The 27,128-nt window shown below is 40.8% G+C and overlaps 1 protein-coding gene across 1 annotated transcript in view; it reads right to left on the reverse strand.

The window, feature by feature from the left end:
* dnah5 (dynein, axonemal, heavy chain 5) overlaps positions 1-27,128 on the reverse strand; it is a 298,393-nt gene that overhangs the window by 83,752 nt on the left and 187,513 nt on the right. The window contains exons 55-61 of the mRNA XM_060825297.1: positions 26,057-26,324; positions 22,550-22,781; positions 19,461-19,575; positions 12,693-12,869; positions 11,466-11,669; positions 6,278-6,457; positions 3,452-3,589 (exon numbers count right to left, since the gene is read on the reverse strand). Of these exons, the coding sequence (XP_060681280.1) occupies positions 3,452-3,589; positions 6,278-6,457; positions 11,466-11,669; positions 12,693-12,869; positions 19,461-19,575; positions 22,550-22,781; positions 26,057-26,324 (1,314 nt within the window). The remainder of the gene's footprint in view (positions 1-3,451; positions 3,590-6,277; positions 6,458-11,465; positions 11,670-12,692; positions 12,870-19,460; positions 19,576-22,549; positions 22,782-26,056; positions 26,325-27,128) is intronic.

The following is a 27,128-nucleotide window of genomic DNA, read 5'->3' on the forward strand; positions in this document are numbered from 1 at the left end:
TCTTATTGCTGATCTCTCTCTTTCTCTATCTCTCTCTCTCTACTAATTTTCTTCTATTTTGGAAAAAATAGGTAGTTTAAAGCAAAACTGCTAATAGACTGATGTGACTTTGGAGACTCAGTTTATCCATTGTTGGCAAATATTCTGTAGCCAATGTCTCCAAATATGTCCACCTTTCACAGTAAAACCATCTTTGACACTTTTAAGCTAAAACAATCAAATCATAGATCATATCAACATCTTAATTTTACATTAAATTGAAGACTTGTCCATTCATTTCACCAACATCCTGTTAGATGTTCAACATAATCATCTTCTGAGTCCAAATTATTTCCAAGTTTAATGATATCTACAATTTTTCTAATTTTACCCTGTACACCAATGTTTTGGTTACAATGAAGAGCAGGGATCCTAATATAAATTCTTGAGGAACTCTTCCTCCTTTCCCGCTTCTGAAAAATCGCGATCCCAAAACATTATAACCTTCCTAACTGTCAGACAAGTAATGTTCAACTGTGATCAGTACAGATGTTTTTTGTTGAGTGTGTGCTTATCAGCAGATGAGATCTTTGATGGTTGCCTTTAGCCATAAGATTACATGGACTTGGAAGCAATGTCAGCACAATTTCATAGATGAAAGCGGAATGGAATGAAAATTAAATTATGATTGGTTTCCCCCCCCTCTTAAGCCCAAGGCAGTGATGTATTATTTGATCTAAAGCTTTAATTTTTAATCCAATCACTTAATGAATTGGCCACTGCATACTCTATAAATCCTGTTTATTTTTTAGTTTCAAATCTTAGAAATAAATCTGCAGCAAAATCATTTAAGATGAAAGCAAATGTGGGCACTATTTCACCAAACATTCAAAGTGTGGGGAATTGTTGTTGACCAGAGACCGAGGGGTTCAGGTACATAATTCTTTGAAATTTGTGTCACAGATAGACAGGGTGGGTAAAAAGGCAGTTAGCAGACTTGCCTTCATTGCTCAGAGCATTGAGTATAGGAGTTGGGCATCACGTTGAGGTTATACAGGATATTGGTGAGGCTTCTTTTGGAGTACTGGTGCAGTTCTGGTCATCCTGCAATAGGTAGAGTATTACAAGATCAGAGAGAAATGACTTACCAGGATGTTGCCGGGAATAGATGGTTTGAGTTATAAAAATAGGCTGGGATTTTTTTTTCACTGGAACGTAGGAGGTTGAGCGTTGACTTTATAGAGGTTTATAAAATCATGAGGGCATAGATAAGGTAAATAGCAAGGCTCTTTTCTCTAGGGTGGGCAAGTTCAAAACTCAGGTGCATATTCCTAAGGTGAGAAGAGAAAGTTTTAAAAAGAACATGAGGGCAACGTTTTTTTTTATATACAGAGTGTGGCTAGTGTGTGGAATGAACTCCCAGAGGAAGTGGTGGATACAGCTACAATTACAATGTTTAAAAGACATTGAGATAAGTACATGAATAAGAAAACAATATGGGCCAAATGCAGGAAAGTGGGACTAGTTAGTTTAGGAACTTGGTCAGCATGGACGAGTTGGACCGAAGGGTCCGTTTTCATGCTGTATGTGTCTATGACTCTCCTTCACTCACATATAACCATACAAGGTAGAAAGAAATAAAAAGGGGAGGATAGATGTCACAACTTATGAACTTCTGGAAAAAACGCAAAGTGGTTAGTAATAATTTAAGTGATTTTGAATCCAGTAAGTCATTGACATGGGTGGCTCAGTGGTTAGCACTGCTGCCACACAGTGCTAGGGACCCGGCTTCAATTCCGCCCTTGGATGTCTGTCTGTGTGGAGTTTGCACATTTTTCCTATGTCTGTGTGGGCTTCCTCCCATAGTCCAATGATGCGCAGGTTAGCTGGTTTGGCCAGGCTAAACTGCCCATAGTGTCCAGGGATGTGTAAATCATGTGGATTAACCAATGGGAATGCAGGGTTACGGGTATGGGATGGGTCTGGGTGGGAAGCTCTTTGGAGAGTCGGTTCAGGCTTGGTGGGTCAAATGGCCTGCTGCTGCACAGCAAGGATTCTGTGAAGTCAAGGTTCAACTGGGAATCTGTCAGTCGTTGATGTTGTAGCATTCCTGGGAGATGGGATGCAAACAGATAGTAGTCAAAGGTACAGCAATTATCTCTATATTCAGAGAATTCATCCAGCTTCATAGGTGAAGACCTTTCTGGAGACCTTTGACAGAGTCAGAAATGAAAAGCAGGCCTTCGAGCTGCTAAGGCCTGGAGCTGCTCCTCTCATGAGGTTAAGACAAAAACTGACTTTGAATCTCAGAGCTTAAACAGTCCAACAAGGTCTGATTTCAGTGATAAAGGCAGGCATTTCACGTGCTAATTGCAAGGTCATTAAGTTTAAAGTGTAGCCTTACCTCTTATATCAGAGTTTCCTTGCAAGTTGATGAGATAACTGTGAAAGCACCAGCACCCAGTTTAGCAACAATGAGTCTTTATGTTTTCCTTTATCTCCAGATCTAACTGGAAGCAAATGGCCGGTCTGTAAGACTTTTGCTTTGCTGAAATGTTTATAATATGCAGGGTGTTCAAAAGCCTTTGGGAATGGATCATGTGGTCAGCCTCAACCACATCAATAGTCCAACGAGGTTATCCATTTTTAAAAAGAAATAGAATTTAAACACAATAATATAGAAGAGATAACATTTTCTGGGGGGAATTTCTACTCATGCCCACTGGCCATGGCACTATATAAGATCTTTGCTATATTGTGGAACAGCTTCACAAATTGGAAATCATCATATGAGCTGGAATACTTTGTACAATAGTTGGGTTGCTTCCAATGAATCAATTCACTCTTATTTATTAACACTGATCTTTAGAGAAGCTGTTTACTAGAATGAGTGCTGGAACATGTCAGATGATATTAAGAGTCAAACCACATAATTAGGGGGCTGGATTTATTTGCTTGTCAGGTATAGCAAACTCCTGTTCTTGAAGGTGTTAGTTTTTGATGAATTACCACCTCAGAGAAAGTTGCAAAATTTATCTATAAAACCACATTAGGATATTTAAAATATCTGAAAGAATTGTTAAATAATGTGGAATTGATGCCTGTAACAGCTGATGCCCATGTGAGTCATGAACTCGCAATAGACCAAACAGATCAAAGGGCTGTTCTCTCATTAGAGAGAGAAGATTCGTGATGGTTTACCCTGAAGGTCATCACAGCTCAGAGAGGGGAGAAGCTGAGAAAAAAAAGTCTTTCATGGTAATCTCAGCCGGAACATGAATTGAACCCACGCTGCCGGCATCACTCTGCATTCCAAGCCATTAGTCAATGTCCCCCCCAAAAAAATTTCCACATAGTGGCATTATTAGAAATTTTCTACACAAAAGCAAGGGTAAGATATTGTTTCTTTCACCCAAACAATTACATATATTTTGCAAACAATAAACAATGACTATAATTATTTAATACTCACTTGTTTCTCTGCCATGGCCTTGTCATAGGCTGCCTGTACAATATCCAGTTCAGTTTGTTTAGCATCTAATTCTGCTTGTGCCTTCTGAAGATCTAACATGGCTATAGCCAGACGATTTTCTTGGATTGCCAAATTAGCCTAAAATAAATATGTATGCATTCTTAGTTATGATTTCAAATCATTATAAGCTGTTAACTTCTCTTTCCTGTAAAGTAAATGATTCTATATCTATTGCCTACAGTTATGGCAATAACTTTCATTGTTTTATGACACCATCAAATGTTCCCACTTCACTATGATGCCTGACTTCTTTCTTTCTTGCCTGATATCAAATCCCACAATTTAAGAGCACACATTAATGTTGGCCTCTGCCAAAACCTCCATTCTCTTGTAATTGATTCCATTCCCTGTCAGGCTATATTCTCAAGCTGGCCAGACTGTTCATAACCTTGTCATATTGTACATTTCAAAGCTGAGTTTTAAAATACATACCTTATCCTTCAATTAGATCACTCACAATGCCTTTGCAATATCATCCATCTCCATTCTTACATGTTTTTGATCCTGCTAGGAGCGGCACACCAGTGATCCAGGTTCAATGCCACTCTCGAGTGACTGTGTGAGTTTGCACATTCTCTCCATGTTTGCTTGGGTTTCCTCTGGGTGCTCTGGTATTCTCCCACAGTCCAAAGAGATGCAAGTTAGGTGAATTGGCCATGCTAAATGCCCCCTCTAACAGGGTTACAGGGATAGGGGAGGGAGGGGGGGGAATGGCTTTGGATGGAATGCTAGGAATAAGTGAGGACTGCAAATGCTGGAGAGTCAGAGTCGATAAAGTGTGGTGCTGGAAAAGGCACAGCAGGTCAGGGCAGCATCTGAGGAGCAAGAGAGTAAATGCTTCGAGCATACCCCTTCTTCAGAACTGGACAGGGAAAGAGGGCTGAGAAATCAATGGGGGCATTGGGGCTAGGGGAAAGGTAGGTGGGATGGTGATAAGTGGGTGAAGGTAATAGGTGATGGTGATAAGTTAGTGGGGAGTGTGGAATGGATAGGTGGGAAGGAAATTGGGCAGGTAGGTCAGGTCAAGAGGGCGGAGCTGAGTCAGAGGTTGGATCTGGGATGGGTGGGGGAGGGGAGATTTGGAAACTGATGATTTCAATGTTCATGCCGTGTGGTTGTAGGCTTCCGAGGCAGAAAATGAGGTGTTCCTCCTCTAACTCGCGGGTGGCCTTTTGTAGGCGGTAGAGGAGCTCCAGAATGGATATGTCCTCAGGGGAGTAGGAGGGGGAGTTGAAGTGGATGGCTGTAGGAGGTGGGTTGATTGGTGCGTACTGACCAGAGATGTTCCCTGAGCCTTTCCACGAGTTTGCACTTGATCTCTCCGATGTAGAGGAGATCATATCAGGAGCATTGGATGCAATAAATGAGGTTGGAGAATATATAAGTAAATCTCTGCCAAATTTGTAGTTCTGAGCGCAAACTTGCAGAATGGCTCAGGGAACACCTCTGGTCAGTACGCCCCAACCAGCTTCACCTTCCTGTGGACATCCACTTCAACTCCCCCTCCTACTCCCTGAAGGACATGTCCATTCTGGGCCTCCTCCACCACTTATACAAGGCCACCTGTAAACCCGAGGAGGAACACCTCATCGTCTGCTTCAGGAGCCTACAACCACACCGCATGAACATTGAATTCACCAGTTTCCAAATTTCCCCTCGCCCCCCCGACTCCATCTCAAATCCAACCCTCTGACTCAGCTCTGCCTTCCTCACCTGATCTACCTGTCCATCTTCCTTCCTAATTATCCACTCCACACTTCCCACCAACCTATCACCATCACCTCTTACCTTCACCCACCTATTACCACTTTTCTCCTAGCTCCATCCCCCCATTTATTTCCTGTCCTGAAGAAGGGTTATGCCTGAAACATCGACTCTGTTGCTCCTCAGATGTTGCCTGACCTGCTGTGCCTTTTCCAGTGCCGTGCTTTATCAACACTGGGTGGAATTATGTTTGGAGGGTCAGCATGGACTCGATGGGCTGAATGGTCTGCTTCTATATTGTAGGGAGTCTATACTACAAACAACTAATTCAGATCTTTCCTTCCTACTCTTGCATCCTCTGCTTTACATAAACTTCAATTTGTTCTATTTCTTATAATATGCCTAATTTGGCTATCAGATTTACACTCTTTGCATGTCATTAGTATCCTGTCCTCCAAAATACTTAAAATTCTTGTCATGCTGTGCAATCTTTCTTCCACAAGCTCTTCTGGCACTGTAATCACCTGTAATAATCCCACACTTCTGATATTAGCCCTTTAATCATTCCCCAATCTCCCCGACTCCCATCCCATCCAAAATGAATTATAAAGCTTTTAGAAGTCTTGAGCCTGATCTCTACAACCTTTTCCATACATTTATCTATCTTTTCTCCTCTCTCTCAATTTATGAAAAGCCCATCAAAAATTATCTCCAGACAGGTCTGTCATCACTGACCTCAGCGTTCATTCCGACATCCGTCTCGGAAGTGCCTTGGGACTTCTTTTGTCATTGAACTCAAATTCAAATTATTGAGGTTGCCTACTCTAAATTATTCTGGTGCACTGGCATATATACAATGGACACTGTAATTGGAAATGATTTAATGGCTAGAAAGATAAATAAAAGCATAAGCTTTTTCTACTTGTTCTCTTATTTATGCTACAAAGTACATATCGATTAAAATGTTGTCCTCTCACCAATTCTCCCACTATAAAAAGTAGTTTTTGGTGGGAACGATTAAATGCTATCACCTTAACATTCAACACTTTCAACTTGAAATACCTTTAGTGGTAAAACTTCTTTGTTAATGGAGAAAAAGGAAGCCATAGCCTTAGTCCAGGAGCAGATTCCTGCTACATTGCCACAGACTCTCTTGGCTGTTTCAATATTGTAGTCAGTCATTTCAAAGTAGGGCTGAAGCAAATCAACAACTTCTTCATTAATTGTGTCTTTGGGAAATTGCTAGGATGATAAAAGAACATGATTAAACATTTATGTGGAAAAAATTCAAATGTAGTCTCAAATATATTTGTGACCTTTTATACAACTATAATCTAAATGCAAATTAAAAGTATGACTTCTTCCTGCTTGGAAATATGATCCATTTGTCTTGCTATTCTATTAGAATGTTCAGTGTAATTTTAGTCCTAGTATATTTTTTAAAAATATATAGTTAATAGCTGCTATTACAATAAGCTAAATGACAAGCTTAAATGTACACAGAGACACAAATATAATCCAATTATTTTATTGGCTTATAACTACATTTTCTGCAGGGACAGTAATGAAATCTTAGTCCTTCCATTGATGCTTGGAGCCAATTGCTTTAACTCTAATGTATCAGATGCAGTGTAGCATGGAGTGTACTTTGTGCAGAAGATGATAAGAGATTGGAGCACAGGGGAAGTGGAAGAGAAGAAGAACACATTTCTTACTGAACCTAAGATCAGAATATCAGGAGTGGTTTTGGTAATAACTATAGCTCAGTTTACCCTGTCCACTCACACAAAGAAAAACGTAGCCAATGGGAAATTGCTTAAAAGAAGAATGGATAAAGAGGTGATCACACCACAAGTTAGGGGCAAGCGGGCAGATGGGGAATAAGGTATCAGCTGGCAGTACAAGAGAAATGGACACACAGTGAAGTGGTCCCCAAAGGTTCTGCTTCCAAACCAGTTTTCCATTCTGGCACGGCTGATGGTTCCTCAGAGGACAGCAAGGGCAATGCCTGTGGTATCACCGGTGGTCCAGCGGTACACGAGGAAAGAAAGAGGAGTGAGAGACGTGTGGTAAGGGAATCTTTAGTTAGGGAACAAACAGGCGTATCTGTAGCTGTTGATGTTGATTCCAGGATGATATATTACCACCAAGGCCAAGGGCCAAGAATGTCATAGAAGGAAAACAGCCAGACCCTGTGATAACCAGTGCTGCCAATGACTTAGATAGGAGAAAGGATGTGGTTCTGCAATCAGAATTTAGGGAGGTAGGCTAAAAAGAAGCAATCTGGACCTCAAAAGTACTAATCTCCGGATTACTCACAACACCATGTTCAAGTAAGTACAGAAACAGGAAGATATGACAGACTCATTCATGGCTAGAAAGCTAGTGCAGGAGGGAGAACTTTCGATTGCAGGGACAGTAGGACAGGCTCTGGGGGAGTTGGAACTGTACAAATCAGACAGATTGCAGCTAAACAGAACAGGAACAGGGTTACTTTTGGAGGGATTCATTTAACTCAGCAGGAGTGTATGGACCTGAAAAGAATAGCGGTGAGTAACACTGAAGTGCACAAAACACTGGGAGAGGCAGGTAACACTAACCGAGAATAGCACCGAGTGGTGTGCATTTTCAGACCGCAAGACCTTAAGAAATAGAAACAGGAGTAGGCCAGACATTCAAGCCTGCATCACTATTCAATAAGATCACGGCTGATCTGATACTCGTGTACACTCTCCCGCCTTTTTCCGATAACCTTTGACTCCCCTGCTATCAAGAACCTCTCTCTTCCTGACAAATATACACAATAATTCCGTTTCCACGGCTTTCTATGGAAAGGAGATCCGAAGACTCACCACCCTCTGAAAGAAAAATATTCCTCCTCATTTCATGCATTTTGTACAAAAACATGGAGAGACAATATAAAACAAAAGGTTCTATTCTGGAGGGAGTGTAGGAGCACAATGTACATATGCTTAAATGTGGCTGGACTAGTAAAGAGAACATTTTAGATTCCCTACAGTGTGGAAACAGGCCCTTCGGCCCAACAAGTCCACACCAACCCTCCGACGAGTAACCTACCCAGACCCATTTCCCTCTGACTAATTCACCTAACACTGTGGGCAATTTAGCATGGCCAATTCACCTGAACTGCACATCTTTGAATTGTGGGAGGAAACCAGAGCACCTGGAGAAAACCCACGCAGACACAGGGAGAATGTGCAAACTCCACACAGACAGTCACCCGAGGCTGGAATCAAACCTGGGACCCTGGTGCTGTGAGGCAGCAGTGCTAACCACTGAGCCACCGTACTGCCCTAAAGCATACAGTATTCCAAGCTTCATTAATTGGGACATAGAACAAGCACAGGGAGGTTATGCTGAACTTGTACAGACCACCCATTAGTCTTCAGCTAGAGTACGGTGTATTGTACTGGGAGGCACGCTTTAGGAAGGGTATGAATGCATAGGAGAGTGGTTCACAAAAATAATTCTGGGGTGGTAAACTTCAGCTATGAAGATAGCAAATAGGAAGAAACTGTTCTTGCTCCTAAACAGATCAAGACCAGAGGCTACAATTTTAAAGTGTTTTGCAAAAGAAACAAACTTAAGTTTATAAAAAAATCTTTCACACAGCAAGTATTTGGTGTCTAGAATGTACTGCCTTGATGTCTGTTGGAGGCAGCTTATGTTGAGGCATTCAATAGGATATCGGATGATTATATAAATAGAAATAAATGTGTGGTTGTGGAGAAAATGCCGGTGAATGGCATCATGCCCACACGCCCAGAGTCAGTGTTAATGCAATGGACCAGATGGCCTTTGTCAAATGTTATTGGAACAACTGTGCAATTCTGAAAACAGGAGGAGAATGTTTGCAAACTCCTACACACTCCAATAAGCCAAACAGGCAAAGTAAAAGGCTTTAGTTATTGCCAGGACGAAAACATATTTAACTTTGAATTCATAATTGGCATTTTGAGTAATTTTCTGATAACAGTGAACGTTCAGATAATCACAGCCATTATACATAATTAATACTTTTACAGACAAAACACAAGAAATAAACCAAATAGTGTTTTATCCATACAAGAAGGACAGACTTGCTGGTTGGGTGACAAATTCTGAAGAAGCCTTTGGAGCTGGGGGCTGAAGGGAAAATGAGGAAGACTGAGTCATGCTGGTTTGCTGGTGTCTTTCCACCTGACTGTTTCTCCAGGGGATGTTTGTTGGAGTGTTTCCCATCCCCTTCACCCTCATTCTCCAACCATGGCTAATGGGAGAAAGTAACTGAAATCATGAGGGAGGCACTTCAATAGATTTCCCTAAGGGAATCCCTCTTTTCTGATAGTACAGCAGTCTCATATTACATCTCTAACCTGGTAGTCAGGACGCGGTCAGAGTACATTGGGTGGGAGTACCTCGGTAGAACTGACATGCTGTGAACTCTCTGATCAGTTGTACTGAGAGCTGCAGAAGGGTCAAATGTGACACTGCCTAAGAAAGTACTCTTCTACCACTGAGGCACAGGAACGGCTTATACAGCTACTCCTCCAATCACCTATCTCTCCAGGTTAAGGGGCTTTCTACTGCAACACACACCAACTACACTTCAAATGGCACCAACGGCAGAATCAGCATACCTTTCCCCAGCCACATGCCCCTTGACAAAGCAGAGGGGAGGGGTACTGAGGTACAGATGGAAAGAAAAGCAATCACCAAAAACCACTGCTGATGTTTTCCTCCTCTGTGTGAAACTGCATTGCCAGTGAACCAGGCAAGTATGTGTTGCCAGTGTTCAACAGAGTGCCTGACAATGGGAGACCAAGTCGCCTGTCTCTGCCTCCACAATCTCCCGTCAGTGATTCACGCCAAGTTGTGCAATCATGCTTTGATTACCCCTAAATTAGGGAATCATGAATTAATCTTCTCACAGAGCTCAGAGTATGGGTTCTTCCCTTGGTTACAGCCAATGGCCTGCCCAGCTGGAACTCACCACCTGAGTCCTTTTCGTAGCACAGACCCAGGTCCTCTCGTGACACAGTGTTTGCGTCATTACCCCTGCACGAGAAAGCCTGGGTTCAAGTCTTACCTGCATCAGAAATGTGTAATAGCAATTCTAAACAGGATGTTTAGGGAAATAAAGTTTTAAAAAATGCTTTGTAGAGGAGACATGCCATAGGGAAAAAAGAATGATAAAGCTAAACTGCTTGGTGGTTATGTTTGTGCCTGGGTGTCCTTGGACATGGAGCATCTGGTGTCTATCAGTGCTCTCGATCACTTTAGAGAGAGTTGGGCACCGCGCTTTATTTCCCACCTCCAACTCTATTTTGATTAGGAAAAAGTAGACCCAGGGATGGGCCTGCAGAGCGGGCTGGGGTTGGAGCTCTATTTTGGTGTTCAGAAATAAACAATGTTTCTTTCCAGTCAAGCTTTCTGAGTGATTACACATGTCATTAGGAGAGTTCAGTTTGGTTTCTGTCCAGATTGGTAAAAGACATTTGTTCATGGTGACTGAAATGTTGTGGAAAACACCAATTGGCTCAGGGTGTGTGTGAGAGAGACAAAGAGAGAAAGAGAGACAGAGAGACCGAGAGAGAGAGAGAGACCGAGAGAGAGAGACAGACAGAGAGAGAGAGAGAGAGAGAGAGAGAGAGAGACAGAGAGAGTGTACTGTACTTGATGAGGTGCCTGAAATGACAGTGGTGCTGCATGCTGCACTAACCCGAGCAATGCGGTGCAGGAGAATAGTCAGTGCATGGGGTTTGACACTAAAGTTTCACTCCATTCACCTGCCGCACTCTTCAGTGGACCTAAGTTCTCATGTAAGCTGCCTCTGGGTTAGAGGATCCACACTGCTCCTATTGACTTCTTCAGCCAATTCTTTCTATGGATAAGTAATATACCAGTATAGGACCATAACCAGATCCTCTCTGGAAAAGGGCTAAAACTCCAGCCAGCTGTTTTAATCAGAGCAAATCAATTAAGAACCTGCCTTTGGGCTCCTCATTTTGTTATGAATCCTTCCGCTGATAAAATGGTTCCAAGATTCCTCCTACCTCTCCCACTTCCGCCCCATTAAATGAGGAGCCAAAGCAGAGTCTTAATTGATTTTATCTTGTAAAGAGCTATTATCCAAATGAGCAATCCAACAATCAGGTTCGTAATGTGAAAATAATACTGACTGCTGAAAAGAAACAAAAATCCAAGGCAAAAAGATTCAACTGCTTATGCCTCTAAACAGTTTGGCTACCTGGAGGTTCTGGAGGAAGTTTCCTGCTGTCATGAGCTTTAGGGACTCTTGCCAAGAAGGTATGATGCAGCTTCTCTCAGCATCTATTTTCACAGAGTTTACTTTCCGTTGGAATAGCAACAGCACACAGTCCATGATTCGCATGATCAGGTGAGGTGGTCTACCCAGTGTACGGACAGTGGCAATATCAGCCGGTTTAATGGTCTGAGGGAAAAATTACAAGAAAGAAATAAATACAACAAAGCACAATTTTAAGAAAAGGAGAGACATCCATTTTACCTAACACACTTGCTTAAGCTCTATGATTAATACAAGTTCTAACTGAAATATTGCTCGATTACAAGTCTGTCACAAAATCCATTTTATAGAAAACCAAGCTAATCATATATAAATATTGCCCAGAGAATTTGCATAATGATTGTCTGCAGACAGTAAATCTAGATTATGCAGAACATATCAATCAGTTATCTGACTATGATGCACATTTTTGTTGGTGTCATCAATTATATTCTAATCTTCCAAAGTCAATTTTTCAGATTGGCTAATGCTATGCAGATTGTCTTGCTAATGTTTCAACTTTATGATGAAGTTAAATTCATTGCATTTGTGTCTTTGTACAAAAGCAGGCTATTCTCATATAACCTATGTTTCCAAAATATTCTAATACTCCTAGATTTCCAATCTCTGACTACAGTGGCCTTGGTAAAAGAGCTTTGTCTGCAAAAAAAATGTTTAGAACAAAAAGATGAAAATTCTCTGCAGTATTTTCAGTACAACTGACTTTATGCAATTATTGATCTTTACAAAGTAAATCTTTCAACCACTATTACAACATAGGTGTTGATTTTATTGAATTCATATGTCTGCTAACTCAATGTATCACCTAGTCCCAACATTCGAGATCGCCAGTAAAACTACAAACACCATCCTGCTGCTGAGAATGTTCTGAGGCTCTCTGGAAATTAGTGGAAAATCATGGAAGGCCAGTGATGGGTAGTCACTATTTTCACACATTCAGTGGGATAAATTAAAATTGTCCCATGAGCTCCTTGCTGCTTCAGGATCCAGCTGGCAGGGCCTCACACTTATTGTGGCACTTACAGATAAAATGCTCTTTGTACACGACTGTTTCTGGTAACAAAGAACAACTCAACATTTGAACAAATGTCTGCCTTAAAAGAATATTCTCAATATCAAACACAACAGCAGCAGGTGACCTTTACTTACCTGCAGAGCTGCTTCAGCTTCCTCTAGGGCAGGTTTTGCAGCTTCCAGTTTCTCTTCTGCAATGGCCTTGTCTGCAGATATACTGTCTACAATGGCCTGAGCTTTGTCCTTCACCTTTTGAACATCCACCTTTACTTTCTCAGAAGCTTGAGCTTTTACAGTCACTTCTTTTAAAACCTGAAAAAAGAATAGAATAGAAATTTATTGTAATGTGTACTTTTGCACGTAAAATACAATCAAAGTTTCATAAGTCGCCTGACCACGGCACCTACATCAATGCCAGAAGTCATACATAATCGTAAAAGCAGAGTAAAATCAATTCTAAGTTTATCTTTGAATACAACACACATAAATTTAATTTACAAAGATTAGTTTTTAAACAAAAGCAGTTGGCGAACAGAAAATGACACAAAGTGATTTGGTTTCAATCAGTTTGGTGAGACCTCAAATTTTACTAAATTTGTTTCAGCCAGATTTGAGTCAGTCTACTTAATTTAAATAAAATATAGAACAGCCAAGCCCTGCCATTTGTATGTCCACCTATAACAAATGCACTTATCTATGCAAAATTTACCACACATCAGTTTGCACATTGAGTCTAATTTTCATTTACCCATGGTTTTAATAAAAGCAAAACTAAAAATAAACCCATTTCCTGAGTAGAAAAGGTGCACCATGCATGGGTCTCGAACTGCACATGAGAAGGCTGAGCTGTTAGCCATTTGTGAAAATTACTATAAGAGGTTTTCAAAGATCAAGACCCCATGAATAAATAGCAGGACTTTAGATTAGATTACTTACAGTGAGGAAACAGGCCTTTCGGCCCAACAAGTCCACACCAACTCGCAACCCACCCATACATTTACCCCTTACCTAACACTACGGGCAATTTAGCATGGCCAATTCACCTGACCTGCACATCTTTGGACTGCGGGAGGAAACCGGAGCACCCGGAGGAAACCCACACAGACACGGGGAAAATGTACAAACGCTACATAGTCAGTCGCCTGAGGCGGGAATTGAACCCAGGTCTCTGGCAGTGTGAGGCAGCAGTGCTAACCACTGTGCCACCGTGCCGCCCACAAAGTTACTTTACTCAGAGTTAAGTGCAAACTGTATGAATGCAACCGGGGGCAGTTTCCAACGGTTCATGTAGGGACATTGTACAGTATGCAAATGTGTTGCTGGTCAAAGCACAGCAGGCCAGGCAGCATCTCAGGAACAGAGAATTCGACGTTTCGAGCATAAGCCATTCCTGATGAAGGGCTTATGCTCAAAACGTCGAATTCTCTATTCCTGAGATGCTGCCTGGCCTGCTGTGCTTTGACCAGCAACACATTTGCAGCTGTGATCTCCAGCATCTGCAGACCTCATTTTTTACACATTGTACAGTATATCCAATGAATAGATTTCCTGTTCTTTCCATTTTTTGCACAGTTGTGTTTTTGGCCTTCCTACTTAAAGAAAAGGTCAATGGAGAGATTTGAAAACAGATCAGTTAAATTTCTATATGGGTGGTTAGAGGAAAATGTGGCAGAGCTCTTCAGAATTATGAAAGGTAAGCAGAGAAAAGAAAAAGGTCCTGTTGACGTTGCCCATTGCTGAAGAGAATTGTTATGTGACACAGTCAGGATTGGAGCCTTCGTACTCATGGCAACCAGATAACATAATGAAGTGCCTCACAAAAATATTAGTGGGAAAGAGAAAAGTTGTTATTTAGTAGAAAACGCCTGATCCCACCACAGTCAAAGGCTTTTTACGTAATTGCCATTATATATTACATATGTAGGTGTACCGAAGCTATAAATATAACTAACAAAGTAACATTAAGGAATTTAGACAAATCATTGTAAAGAGTAGAGAAAAGGCCATCTGCAGGGGGACTGAAAAACAAACACCAAGAAATGGATGATGTACAACAAAGGGCATAGACAGATAACCTCATGAAAGGAGAAAACAGATAGCATTGCGAAGAGGCATTTGCAGAACATTATTTTGTTAAAGTGACCTTGGGAAAATAAACAATCTCAGCTTCACAAGGTACCAAATAGCACACACTCAGTATGATGCAGCTGGCAAATGTCTGGAGAGAGGCATAACAGTCAGAAGGGAGGAGGCAAACATTGATGTAAATATTGCATGCAATTATTTTAATGTAGATATCGTGTACTTAATAGAGAGAAGTGGAGTGTCTTGGAGTCTATCTCAAGAGGCTCTCAGGGTGTTAGGTGAGGAGCTCTGATTAAAGATCAATTTGTGCTGCTGAACACTGGACAAAGACTCCTCTTTCAAATCTCTCCCTACAAATGGCCCTCTGGTGAAAACATCATGAATAAGGTGACATAAGGTAGAGCAGTGGACTACGGAAAGGCCATCAACAAAGTTCCACATGGTAGACTGGTGAGCAAGTTTAGATCACGTGAAATCCAAACAGAGCGAGCCACTTGGATACAAAATTGGTTTAAAGGTGAAAGACAGAGGGTGGTGGTGCAGGGTTGTTTTTCGGATTGGAGGCCTGTGACCAGCGGTGTGCCATAAAGATTGGTCCTGGGTCCACTGTGTTTTGTCATTAGAAGTTATTAGAATGCAAATACAGGGGCAATGGTTAGTAAGTTTGCAGATGACACTGAGATTGGTGGTGTACTGGACTAAGACTACAATTGGACCTTGATCAGATTGGCTGCTGGGCCGAGGAGTGGTAGATGGAGTTTAATTTAGATAAATATGAGGTGCTACATTTTAGAAAGGCAAATCAAGACAGAACCTATACACTTAATGGTAAGGTCCTGGGGAATGTTGCTGTACAAAGACACCTTGGAGTGCAAATGCATAATTCCTTGAAAGTGGAGTCACAGGTAGACAGAATAATGAAAAAGGCAATTGGTATGCTTGCCTTCATTGGTCAGAGCATTAAGTATAGAAGTTGGGGGTTCATGTTGCAGGACATTGGTTAGGCCACTTTTGGAATACTGCATTCAGTTCTGATCTCCCTGCTATAGGAAAGACATTGCTAAATTGGAAAGAGTTCAGAAAAGATTTATAAGGGTGTTGCCAGGGTTGGAGGATTTGAGCTACAGGGAGAGGCTAAATAGGCTCGGGCTATTTTTCCTGGAGCGATGAAGGCTGAGAAGTGATCTTATAGAAGTTCATAAAATCCTGAGAGGCATGGATAGGTTGAATAGTCAAGGTCTTTTCCCCAGAGTAGGGGACCCTAAAATTAGAGGACATAGTTTAAGGTGAGAGGGGAAAGATTTAAAAATGACCTAAGGGGCAACTTTTTCATGCAGAGGGTGGTGCTTGTACAGAATGAGTTGACAGAGGAAGTGGTGAAGGCTGGTACAATTACAACATTTAAAAGGCGTCTGATGGGCACATGAATTGGAAGAGTTTAGAGGCATATGGGTCAAATACTGGCAAATAGGACTATATTAAATTAGTTTGTCTGGTCGGCATGGATGAGTTGGACCAAAGGGTCTGTTTCCATGTTGTACAACTCTATGATTATACATATTTAACAGTAATTGCTGGAGAAACTGCAATCATGTTCTGAAGAATGGTCACTGGACTAAATGTTAACTCTGCTTTCTCTCCACAGATGCCGCGAGACCCGCTGAGCTTCTCCAGCAATTTCTGTTAAATATATAGAGTCATACAATTGTACAGCCCGGAAACAGAGCCTTTGGTCCAATTCGTCCATGCCTACCAGACAAACTAAATTAATCTGTTCCCAGCAGTATGCTAGGAACAGATTAATTTGTTGCTCATTTTTTGAATGAGCAACATCATCACAAAAAAACAGTCCAAGTAGTTTCTTGACTATTTATTTTGATTTTTTTAATGATGAACTTAAATATACACCTAAAATTAAATGAAGATTTGAGGATGCTGAAGATCTGAAGCAAAATCAGAAATTAGATTAGGTTAGATAGATAACTTAAAGTGTGGAAACAGGCCCTTCGGCCCAACAAGTCCACACCGACCCACCGAAGCGCAACTCACCCATACCCCTACATTTACCCCTTACCCAACACTACGGGCAATTTAGCATGGCCAATTCACCTGACCCGCACATCTTTGGACTGTGGGAGGAAACCGGAGCACCCGGAGGAAACCCATGCAGACACGGGGAGAACGTGCAAACTCCACACAGTCTGTCGCCTGAGTCGGGAATTGAAATCGGGTCTCAGGCACTGTGAGGCAGCAGTGCTAACCACTGTGCCACCGTGCCACCCACAAATTGCTGGAGAAACTCTACAATCGTGTTCTGAAGAATGGTCACCAGACTAAACGTTAACTCTGCTTTCTTTCCAGAGATGAGTGTGTCTTGCTGGAAAAGCACAGCAGGTCAGGCAGCATCCAAGGAGCAAGAAAATCACGTTTTGGGCCGGAGCCCTTCATCAGGAAACTTTCTCTCCAGAGATGCCACCACACCCGCTGAGCTTCTCCGGCAATTTCTGTTTTTGCTTCAGATCTTCAATATCCCCAAATCTTTGCTTTATTTTAGGCATATATTCAAGGTCATCTTTCAAAAGATCCAAATAAATGGTGACAGGACCATTTGGACTGTTTTTGTGGTGATATTACTTATTCAAAAATATATATTTCACAGTTTACAACCTGGTGTAAGGATTCCTTAGATTAACAAGAAATAGACCTAGTTTTTCACTGAAGGGGACAGCCTCTTTGTTGTGGTTAAAATGGCAGAAACCCTGAAGGTGCAAGATGATCTTCAGAAAAGGGAGGATTCAGGTGTCCCGTAGGGGAGAGGTCAGGTACCTTTGGGTGTCAGTCAGGTATCTTTGAGTGAAAGGGTTGGGCCAGGCACCCTTTAGGATTGTGAAAAGTAGATAAGGATGTGCCTGAAATGTGATTAAACTCACTCAAAGTGTCAAAACTGTCAAAGAACTGTCAAAGGCGACAAACAACTTAAAATACAAATTTTTATTTTCATGAGGGATTAGTTGGAGCAATGAGTTGTTTTCAATTAAGTAAAGATTTATTTTTAAATAGTGAAGTCATCAGTTAATATCCAGCCTTATTTTATGTTAATGTAATTCCTGAGTTTTGCCTGTAGTAGATACTAAGAGATTGGAATGAAGGAAATGATGGCAAAGTATTATGGGTTGGAGGCTATCATGCTCTAAAAGTTATGGGTGCTGGACCATGGGGTGCATAAACAGCAATGGGATGACATAAATCTGTTTGTTGCCATAGGGTCCATGAGCAGACATGGGGGTGAGGACAGAGGCACAGAATGGTATAAGAGTTATGAGAGGCCATGGGTAGCAGAAAATTGGTTTGGATGGAACATTAGGAATGAGCATGAGTGGAGGGGGTGTCTGTGGATGGGGCTGAAGTCAAATTTCTGGTTTCATTCTTCTTTATTTTTTATTAGCTGCAGTATAGTGCCAGCACAGGAAGGCAAGCTTTGTGCACAGCCTGCATCCATAGCCTGAAGCTTTCACTTTCGTTTCAGTATCTCTCCCAAGGAACCCCACCATTTCAAAACGAAAATCCAACAGTTAAGGGCATACCTTTCCAAAGTGTGTTTGCGAAGCCAGGAAATATCTCATCACTATGCTCCTGACCCAGGGACAAAAACTGGAGCCTTAGTTTTATTTCTAAAACTCACTCAAGCAATGATGCACAAATTATTAGAAGATGAAACATTGCACACTGCGCATGTGGGAAGAAGAAAAAGCCAAATAGTGACTTTCTGCCCATCTAACTAAGCCCAGCAAAGGAAATGAGAGATGCACAAACAATCTATTATAAAAATTCAATGTCTTTGCTCCCTCACTAGTAACCTAACAACTGATGATGTCAATCTGCATTTGATTAATTGATACAAATGTAACTCCATTACAACTCACACTGCTGTTCTGAAATTAATTGAAATTGCACAAGTTTAATAAAATTAAGAACTGTTAATTTATTAAAATGACTCCAAGATTCTTTTTAGAGATAACTGAGTCTCAACTCCAATCACCTTAATGTCCACCAGTAACAAAAACTGCTCAAGTTACATTGAGTCTCAAGATCTCCACAAAACTATTTCAGATTTTGTCAAATTCCAGAGCTGATGTGGTAACTGTGTACTTGCCAGCCATGTTGCTTTGTTCACTGGATAGTCTTATCATTCACATAAACCAAGGATGATAAATTAACATATTTTACTGAAAATCGTCAATGTGGTTTCAATTACTGATTTCATTTAAGTTGTAAAACATCTATTTTCATGTAAATGTTTCCTCATGGCACGATAGAACTCAAAAATTTTTTTTTAATTATTTTTTTGAAACTGGATAATAATCCAGCTAGGCTAAGACATTTTAACAGCAGAAGAAGGATGCGGTCAACTTATATGCCAAGTATAGGTTTAAACATGCTTGACGGCCAGACGAAAGTGAGGACTGCAGACGCTGGAGACCAGCGTTGAAAAATGTGGTGCTGGAAAAACACAGCAGGTCAGGCAGCATCCGAGGAGCAGGAGAATCGACATTTCGGACATAAGCCCTTCTTCAGGGATTCCTGAAGAAGGGCTTATGCCCAAAACGTCGATTCTCCTGCTCCTCGGATGCTGCCTGGCCTACTGTGTTTTTCCAGCACCACATTTTTCATGCTTGAAGGCCAGAAAAGGTGGTATGTTATTTGCCATCATATATGTCAGGTTGAATGTTACACTGCCCTGGAGACATATGTAGACAATGAAACATAAGCACAAAATTCAAACTAATTCTGGGAATATTGTCTGCCACAAGTACATACCATGTCAGCCTTTGCATTGGCTACTTGTAGTTCTCTCTCCTTCACCTCAAGTTCTTTACTTAGTGCAGCCACTGATTCTGAGGCCTCCTTCAGTTTTTTGAGGCCAGTGTTCATTCTGTAGAAAAATTAAATCTCTATTTTACAGATGAAAGAAGAAATGCTTCCCTCATCTCAATCCTGATTGACTGACCTCATGGTCTTAAACCATGTCCATATTTCCAGACTTCTCACACCAAGAAATTGTTCAATTCATTCTGCATTTTACTGTGTGTCAGACTATGTTACTTCAAATAATAACTTAACTCCTCAGAAATGTGTTTGACAGATATCTTGACAATTGAGTTTAGGTAAGACTGCCACACTTGTCAGAAGACAACAGTATGAAATGGCATAAATAGAAAGCAAAAAAAAACGTCTAACACTACAAATTGCACTGAAACACATTTATTTAAAAGGCAGTTTGGTAATTAATCACTCAAAAAAGAGCACAGAATGGGGGCTACAGAATGACCCAACGGTCAAGAACGTGTGGAGAAGAAAATAAATTTCATGGTTGGATCAAATGAAGATGTTGGCTGATTTAACTCGCTTTAGTGTAAAAATGAATGTCAACAAAATCTGCTAAAATGAGCTCTTGCTACTGTTGTGTTCACCCCACACTTCCAGCACACATGATTTTCTATTGCGCGAAAGTTACGTGCCTTCAAAGAATGGGAGCTTCAAAGCCTTTTTCCATCATCCCCATTGCTGCATTAACAAAAAAAAACTGAACACATCAGGAAGTTCATGTGCTCAGTCAGGAACCTGATTTCAGGTCAGTGTATCGGTCATCTGGCTGTGTGCTTGAAATCAAAGTGCCACTGAATATTGTGCTTAGGCTTTCTTCACAAGCTGTGAAAATCCTGTATGTATGTCACGGAATCTGTATTTTCCTTATTCCTTATATCCAAACACTGCCTGTAATACCTAACCCCTGCCTTGGATCATTCTGTAGGTTTGATTTTATTTGAGCAATGTACAGTATTCCTCTGAGTTTGTTGGAGCATTCAAATACAATTTTGGACATTCCCGGTGACATGAAACAATTTTACCAAATGATTTAGCAACCTGAATGGTTTCCTTCAATCCATTAACAGTCATGGTCTGTGCAAAATGTAGTTAAATCACTGGTGTTGAAAAATAGGTATCAAGCACTGAACAAGGAAAGACATCTTCTCAGGATCACATGTTAACTGCTGATATCTGATGTGGAGACTGCATTAAGACTCCTAATGCGATGAATTCTGGAGTACCTGCTCTTGGGTAACTTGGTGGCATCTTAGGAAAAAGTACATGAAGATCAATCTGTTGCATAACAATTAAATGTCAGGAATGATGGATGGATGGTGGGTCTCCATCCTAAACCTGTTTGTTGTACCCTTTGATGATGATTTGTTTTGCTGCTATTATTTTTCTGAACATTCTATCTGCATTCTCTGCATGTTTCATAGGCTTACTACCTGTATCTTCAAAATCTTCAGTGCTATGAAGATTCAAGTTTCTTTTCCCAAGTACATATGAATCTCCCTTTCCACAACTGGCTTCTGAGAGGGCCAGAGTATTTTAATGCGCTGCTTGTCAGTGCTGTATTGAGCTCGAGATGTATTCATTGTTACAGTTTTAGGAAGATTTTCTTGAGTTGGTCAGTGATTTATTATTTGAAGGACTACCCTGTGATTTCTCAATCTTTACAACTTCAAGGAGGTCCATATTTCATGTCAGCTAAACTCTGGCCTAAATCTACGTCCACTAGTGCATATTTTTTCCCAATGACTAAGGTACAGGAGGTTGCTTGACTTGAAACTACATTGAATGATGCTAAAATGATAAATGCTTCTCTTATCTCACCAACCCCAGATCCTGAATAACCAAATCCAATGAGTGTGTTATGTATGGAATTCCAAAATGTATTTGAAAAAGCATTATATAATGGACTTGTCAGCAAAGTTGTAAGTCCAGGCGATAAAAGGGAGAATGAAGCTGGCTGAATAACAGGAATCAGAGAATAGGGTGCGTTTTTGCAACTGGAGGAAGGGATACATTGGCATTCCCAAGGGGGCTAGCGCTAATACTATTAAAGCTACTGTTTTCAATGCGCATATCACAATTCCAATATTTGCGAACAATACTAAACATGGAATTTTATGAAATGTGAGGAGGGTAATTATATAGTTCAAGAGGATACAAACAGGATGGTACAATGGGTAGGCAGGTGCCAGATGAAATTTAATGCAGAGAAGTGTGAAGCTAACATTTTGTTAGGAAGAAACGGGAGAGGAGATGGAATATAAATAAAGTCCACAAATTTCAAAGAGGAATGGAACAGCAGAAACAGTTGCAGCCTCATTCCTGCCTCTATAATGCATTCCTGCCTCCCAGCCATCCTTACAGCAAGCTGGCTCCTCCAATGTCAAGACTGGATTGTGGTGTCAGGAAAATTCCTGACTCCCAGTATCCATGTGCTTGACAAAAATCCAGCTCAACTGTTCTTATTGGTGGAACCAGAGGGCGCTGATTTCAAATGATTAACCAAAGAACCAACGGTGAAAAATGTTTGTACAACAGGGAGTTGTTAGGATCGGGAATGCCCTCACTGAGAGCAGATAGATACAACTGGGAGTTAAATAAGCATATGAAGAGTAAGAATTTGCAAGGTTAGTAGATAAGATCGAGGTTGCAGAGCACATTTAATTGGTCTCACAGAAAGCCAGCAACAGTGTTAGCAAATGGGTTGCTTCAGTGCTGTACCCATTCTATGATACCTTTACCCCATCATCTAAATGCTAGACACAATATTCATACTATTCTACACAGCAAGGGAAGGAAAAAAAAACAGCCCATACAGCATCTTCATAAACATTGAAAATAGCACTTCTTGATCCCTCCTGCCTGGCTCCTTTTTCCATCTACTTTCTGGCAAACTATTTACAAACAATACACTGAAGGGAAGCTCAGTTCAATATCAGTTGAATATCAGTTCAAACAGCAACATTTTATGGTATGAGCTAATTTATTTTGATTTTTAAAAAAGTTTAATGTTAATTTCCTACCTATTAGCTAAGGTTTGGACCTCAGAATGTTTCTCTCTGTAGATTGTTTTATATCCTTGAATAAATGAGAGATAAGATTTTGGCGTCACGTGGGTAGATCGGCGATATCTTTGGAAATAGTCCACACATTTCTCAGCCACACCATCTTGGAAGGATCCCATGCACTCAACCACTTCTCTTTTGATCTCAGTGGTGCAGTCAATTCCAAATGAAGATAAAAAATGGTCAGACACTGTGAAAAGCAATAAAGAGTTCCAATTTATTAGAATGCAGATTTACTTTTCCTTGGGTAAGTCAGAAAATAGAAATAAAGCAATGCACTTTATCAACTTTATACTGGAAAGAGATTGTTGACCTTCAAAAGCCACAACCATCTTCTCTTGGGCTGCATATGACACTAATCAGTGGAGTGTTTTCCTCTGGTTCTAACTGATGTCAATTTTGCTCGAGGTGTAAAACATCTTTGTTTCTTTGTATCCTTCCCTGCTAAAATCTAGTCCCTTGGCCCTGAAGGACTTCAGCTTCAGTCATTCACCTACCCTGATATCCATGTTATCACAAACCTTTTGTTTTCATCTAATTCTTTGCTCAACACCTACTACATCCCTAACTTTTTTCAGTTCTGAACAGCCATGAACTCTCCACTCTTCCCATCCAAATGCTGCTTAAACACTGAGTATTTTTCCAGCATTTTCTGTTTTCAGTGCAATTAAACAGCCATATTTCTGCTCTCTCCAGTTGTTGAGCAAGTCACATTTCTACTTAAGTATGCATGCGTGATGTGATATAATGAGATTCATGTAAACTATGATTATTTAACTGATTATGTGACTATAATATCAGTGAGAGAGATGTCACCAGTCCACAATGAGCGTGTGACAAGAAAGATCTTAGACTCTAGGCTAGAAAGCTATACTTGACAGCTTGCTATGTACAGCTGTAAGTAAAGGGGTGTTAGAGTACAAAACGAGTGAAAGAGCTTAATTCAAAGATATGGAGGAAGCAGCCTCACAGACACACACACACACAGATTCTTCAGATCAGCATTTCAATGCATAGGTAGCAGTTACTGACTTAAAGCATAAGAGAAGGCATAATGGCAGCCACTGAGAAAAAAACTCACCAGAGCTGGGATCTAAAGTTAAAACAGAACTCAAATGACCCAGCTGGAAAGGGAGGATTCTGAAGCCAGGACAGGACCCCAGAGACTTCAATTACAGAGATACAATGCAGAATGAGAAAGGGTCATTGACCACCCCATGGGAATGAAATCCCAGCTTGAGATGAACCATATGTCTTTGGTAAGATTATGGGGATCAAAAGAAATTTTTTAAATGCCTCAACACATTGAAAGATTCAGAGTTAGGCTGATGAGATACAACAATGGTCTAGTTTACATTCTAGACACTGTGCAAGTAATGGTGAATACAGTCTGAGGAGCAGCAGGGAATGAAGCAGAAAATAAAGATCTTATTCTTGTAGAAAATGTACACTCTTATTTGATGATATGATCAATACTTTTAACAAAAACTCAATTCAAACTCAGACAAATTTTTGCTGTTCAAAAATCTAGCAATGTGTGCAGAAAGGTCAAGCAACTCTGTCTGCAACAGTGGTTAAAATATAGTTCAGCAGACTTTGTGTTGAATATGATGAGTAGAAAGAACACTTGACAACAGCAGAAGATTTACTGGTGCAGGCCCACACATTGATGTGAAGAGAATTGTAGAATCACATAATCCCTACAGTTTTGAAGCAGGCCATTCAGCCCTTCTAACAGCATACCACCCAAGGCCCGCCCCGTCCCCATAAATCTGCTTTCCCATAGCTAATCCACCTGACCTATACATCGCTGGACACTATGAGCAATTTTGCATGACCAATCCACCTAACCTGCACAGCTATGGACTGTGGGAGGAAACTGGTGCACCCAGAGGAAATCCATGCAGATATGGGGAGAATGTGCAAACTCCACACAGATAATCTCCCGAGGGTGGAATCAAACCTGGGTCCCGAGCACTGTGAGGCAGCAGTGCTAACCACTTAGTCACTGTGCCACCACTGGAAGTCCTACAGAAATTCCACGAGGCACATCTATGTATCACAAAGTGCATCAACCTGTGCAAGTGCTTCAAATAACATGCAGAATTACATTTTGTCATGCCAGCCACCACCATTTAGAACCAAGTACCTCCTGAGCCAATTATTTCAAAACAATTTCCAGAAATGTCATGGGAAAGGCTAACAACACATTGTTCACTTTTAGAGGGAGGATTTAGTCCTCATCAACTATTATACAAGATGTGCTGAAGCAGCAACAGTTCAAACAATTACAGCCAACTCAGTGATCAGAGCAATGAAAAGGATCTTTGTGAGACCTGGTTTCCCGGCAGAATTAATATCAAACAATGGAACACAGTTAGTGGATGAGGATTTCAGAAAGTTCACTTCGGAGACAGACATCAACCCAGTGATAAGTTCTCCATTCCATCCTCAGTCGAATGGAGAGATGCACTGGCCAGTCAAGACTGTGAAGTCACTGACATGTAAGTATCCGAAGTGAGAATTACCTTTACTCAATTACAGAGTAACACCACAGAACTGTTAGTGGGGATGTAATTTGAAAATGGATGTTTCAATTTCATAACATAACCTCAAATCAAACATTACCCCTCAAGAACACGAGAAAGTAAAACAGCTAGAGAAAAGCCAAAGCAAAGGGTAGAAGATGGGGCGCAACCTTTGATACAGGGCGAAAATTCTGTCAACTTTACAGTCACAGCTAAAACAAACGGGGAAGTCAGAAGGCATGGCATCAGTAAAACAGATAAACTAAGATCTGATATAAACAGAACACCTGAAGAGACATTCAGGAGGATCAGGAAGGTGTGATTTAACTTGAGCTAAGAAGTGAGACCAAATTTGATTGTGACATGGTTTTGGGACAGCCATATCTATCATGTATCAGATGGTGTGCAGAAGTGTAGAACTATTCTAGGCATGCTACATCACTATGACCCTGGTGGTGAACTCAAGTGAGTGAGACAGGGCTCTGTCAGAGTTCCAGAAAGTCTCAATCATGAGATTTAGGTGTGCGTGGGCATTTGAGTTGTGGGGAGGGTGGGTGACAAGATAGACATCATAGTGGTAATTACAATAATGATAATAATGATGTTAATGATTACAAATAGTGTGTTAATAAATGAAAGTAAACTACTGGAATAATGCAGACCATATCGAGAGATAAACTTGGGGGAGACGCAGCAGGTGAAATGCAAATTCATGCTTCCATTAGTTTATGTCACACATTAGCACATTTGAAGTCTGCTTTAAAAGAAATGAATCACCTTCAGTGCTCAGACCAAACGTCCACCATCAGAAAATTTCCTTTCCTCTTCTACAATACTGACTAAATAGTTACTTGGAATAATCTTTGTAAACTTTAACCAAATGGAATTTTGGATGAAGAGTAACTTTTTCGACTTTCGCTATTAAAGCCAGACTCACCTGCAATAAGAGCATCTTTCGGCCAGCGACTGAACCAGTCCATGGTGCAGCCTGAAATAAGGGCTGGAAACTTCAGCGCTCGATTTCGGAACTTCTCTCCCACTGGTGAAAAGCAGAGTACTACATGAAGATTTTGACGGACTCGACTCATGAAAAAGTCATAGAGGTTTTCACCAGTTGGTGGTCTGCGAGGGTATTCCTTCTTCATTACAGATACTAGGTCACTTGTCACCTCATCCAACTCATCTCGAGCAAATAGGTTAGAGACCTAGGATGAAGGTAATAAATATAAAACTGACAATATCAGCAAATATTGAATCAGAAAATAAGAAATAGAAACAGGAGTTCATCAAATGTCACTTTACAATTATTCTGTTATACACGGGGAGAATGTGCAAATTCCACAGACAGTTGCCTAAGGGTGGAATCAAACCCAGGTCCCTGGTGCTGTGAGGCAGCAGTGCTAACCACTGAACCACCATGCTGCCCTCTGAAATACTCACCATTCGTATTGGTATTGAAGAAATTGTAATGGTACAATGCATGGTATCCATTTCATTCTGCAATTGGAATCAAAATCTAAGATCTACTCTGTGAACAATACACCTGGTATGTCACATTACATGAGAGGTTGACATGATAGAATGTGGATTAAATAAACCCTAATCCTAACCACCCTATTTGCGGGTGAAATGATTTAATCCAGAAACTTCTCCATTAGCGAACATAACTAGTAATTTTTTGTTAAGGAACCATTTGGATTATAAGCTTCAGAGGTGTGACTCAAATATTAGAATTTTAGTTGTGCATGAACTTTACTCATTAGACGATAGGTCCAAGTCTTACATGGTTTATCTTATACATCAAAACCTACGGGGTAGAATGCTACTAAAATGTGGACGTCTTTGGATGAAGAGGTAATGGTTAGCAAGTTTACAGGAAAGGAAAGCCAACTTCTCAAGAGTAGCAGCCTCAGTGTGATAAAGCTAGAAGCATGTTATCTGTACGAAACATCAGCAGATTCCCCATTTATTTTTGTTACAAATGTACCTTTGGTCACAAAGGTACACTT

This window comes from Hemiscyllium ocellatum, chromosome 5 (assembly GCF_020745735.1).
Source record: "Hemiscyllium ocellatum isolate sHemOce1 chromosome 5, sHemOce1.pat.X.cur, whole genome shotgun sequence".
Classification (NCBI taxonomy): Eukaryota; Metazoa; Chordata; class Chondrichthyes; order Orectolobiformes; family Hemiscylliidae; genus Hemiscyllium; species Hemiscyllium ocellatum.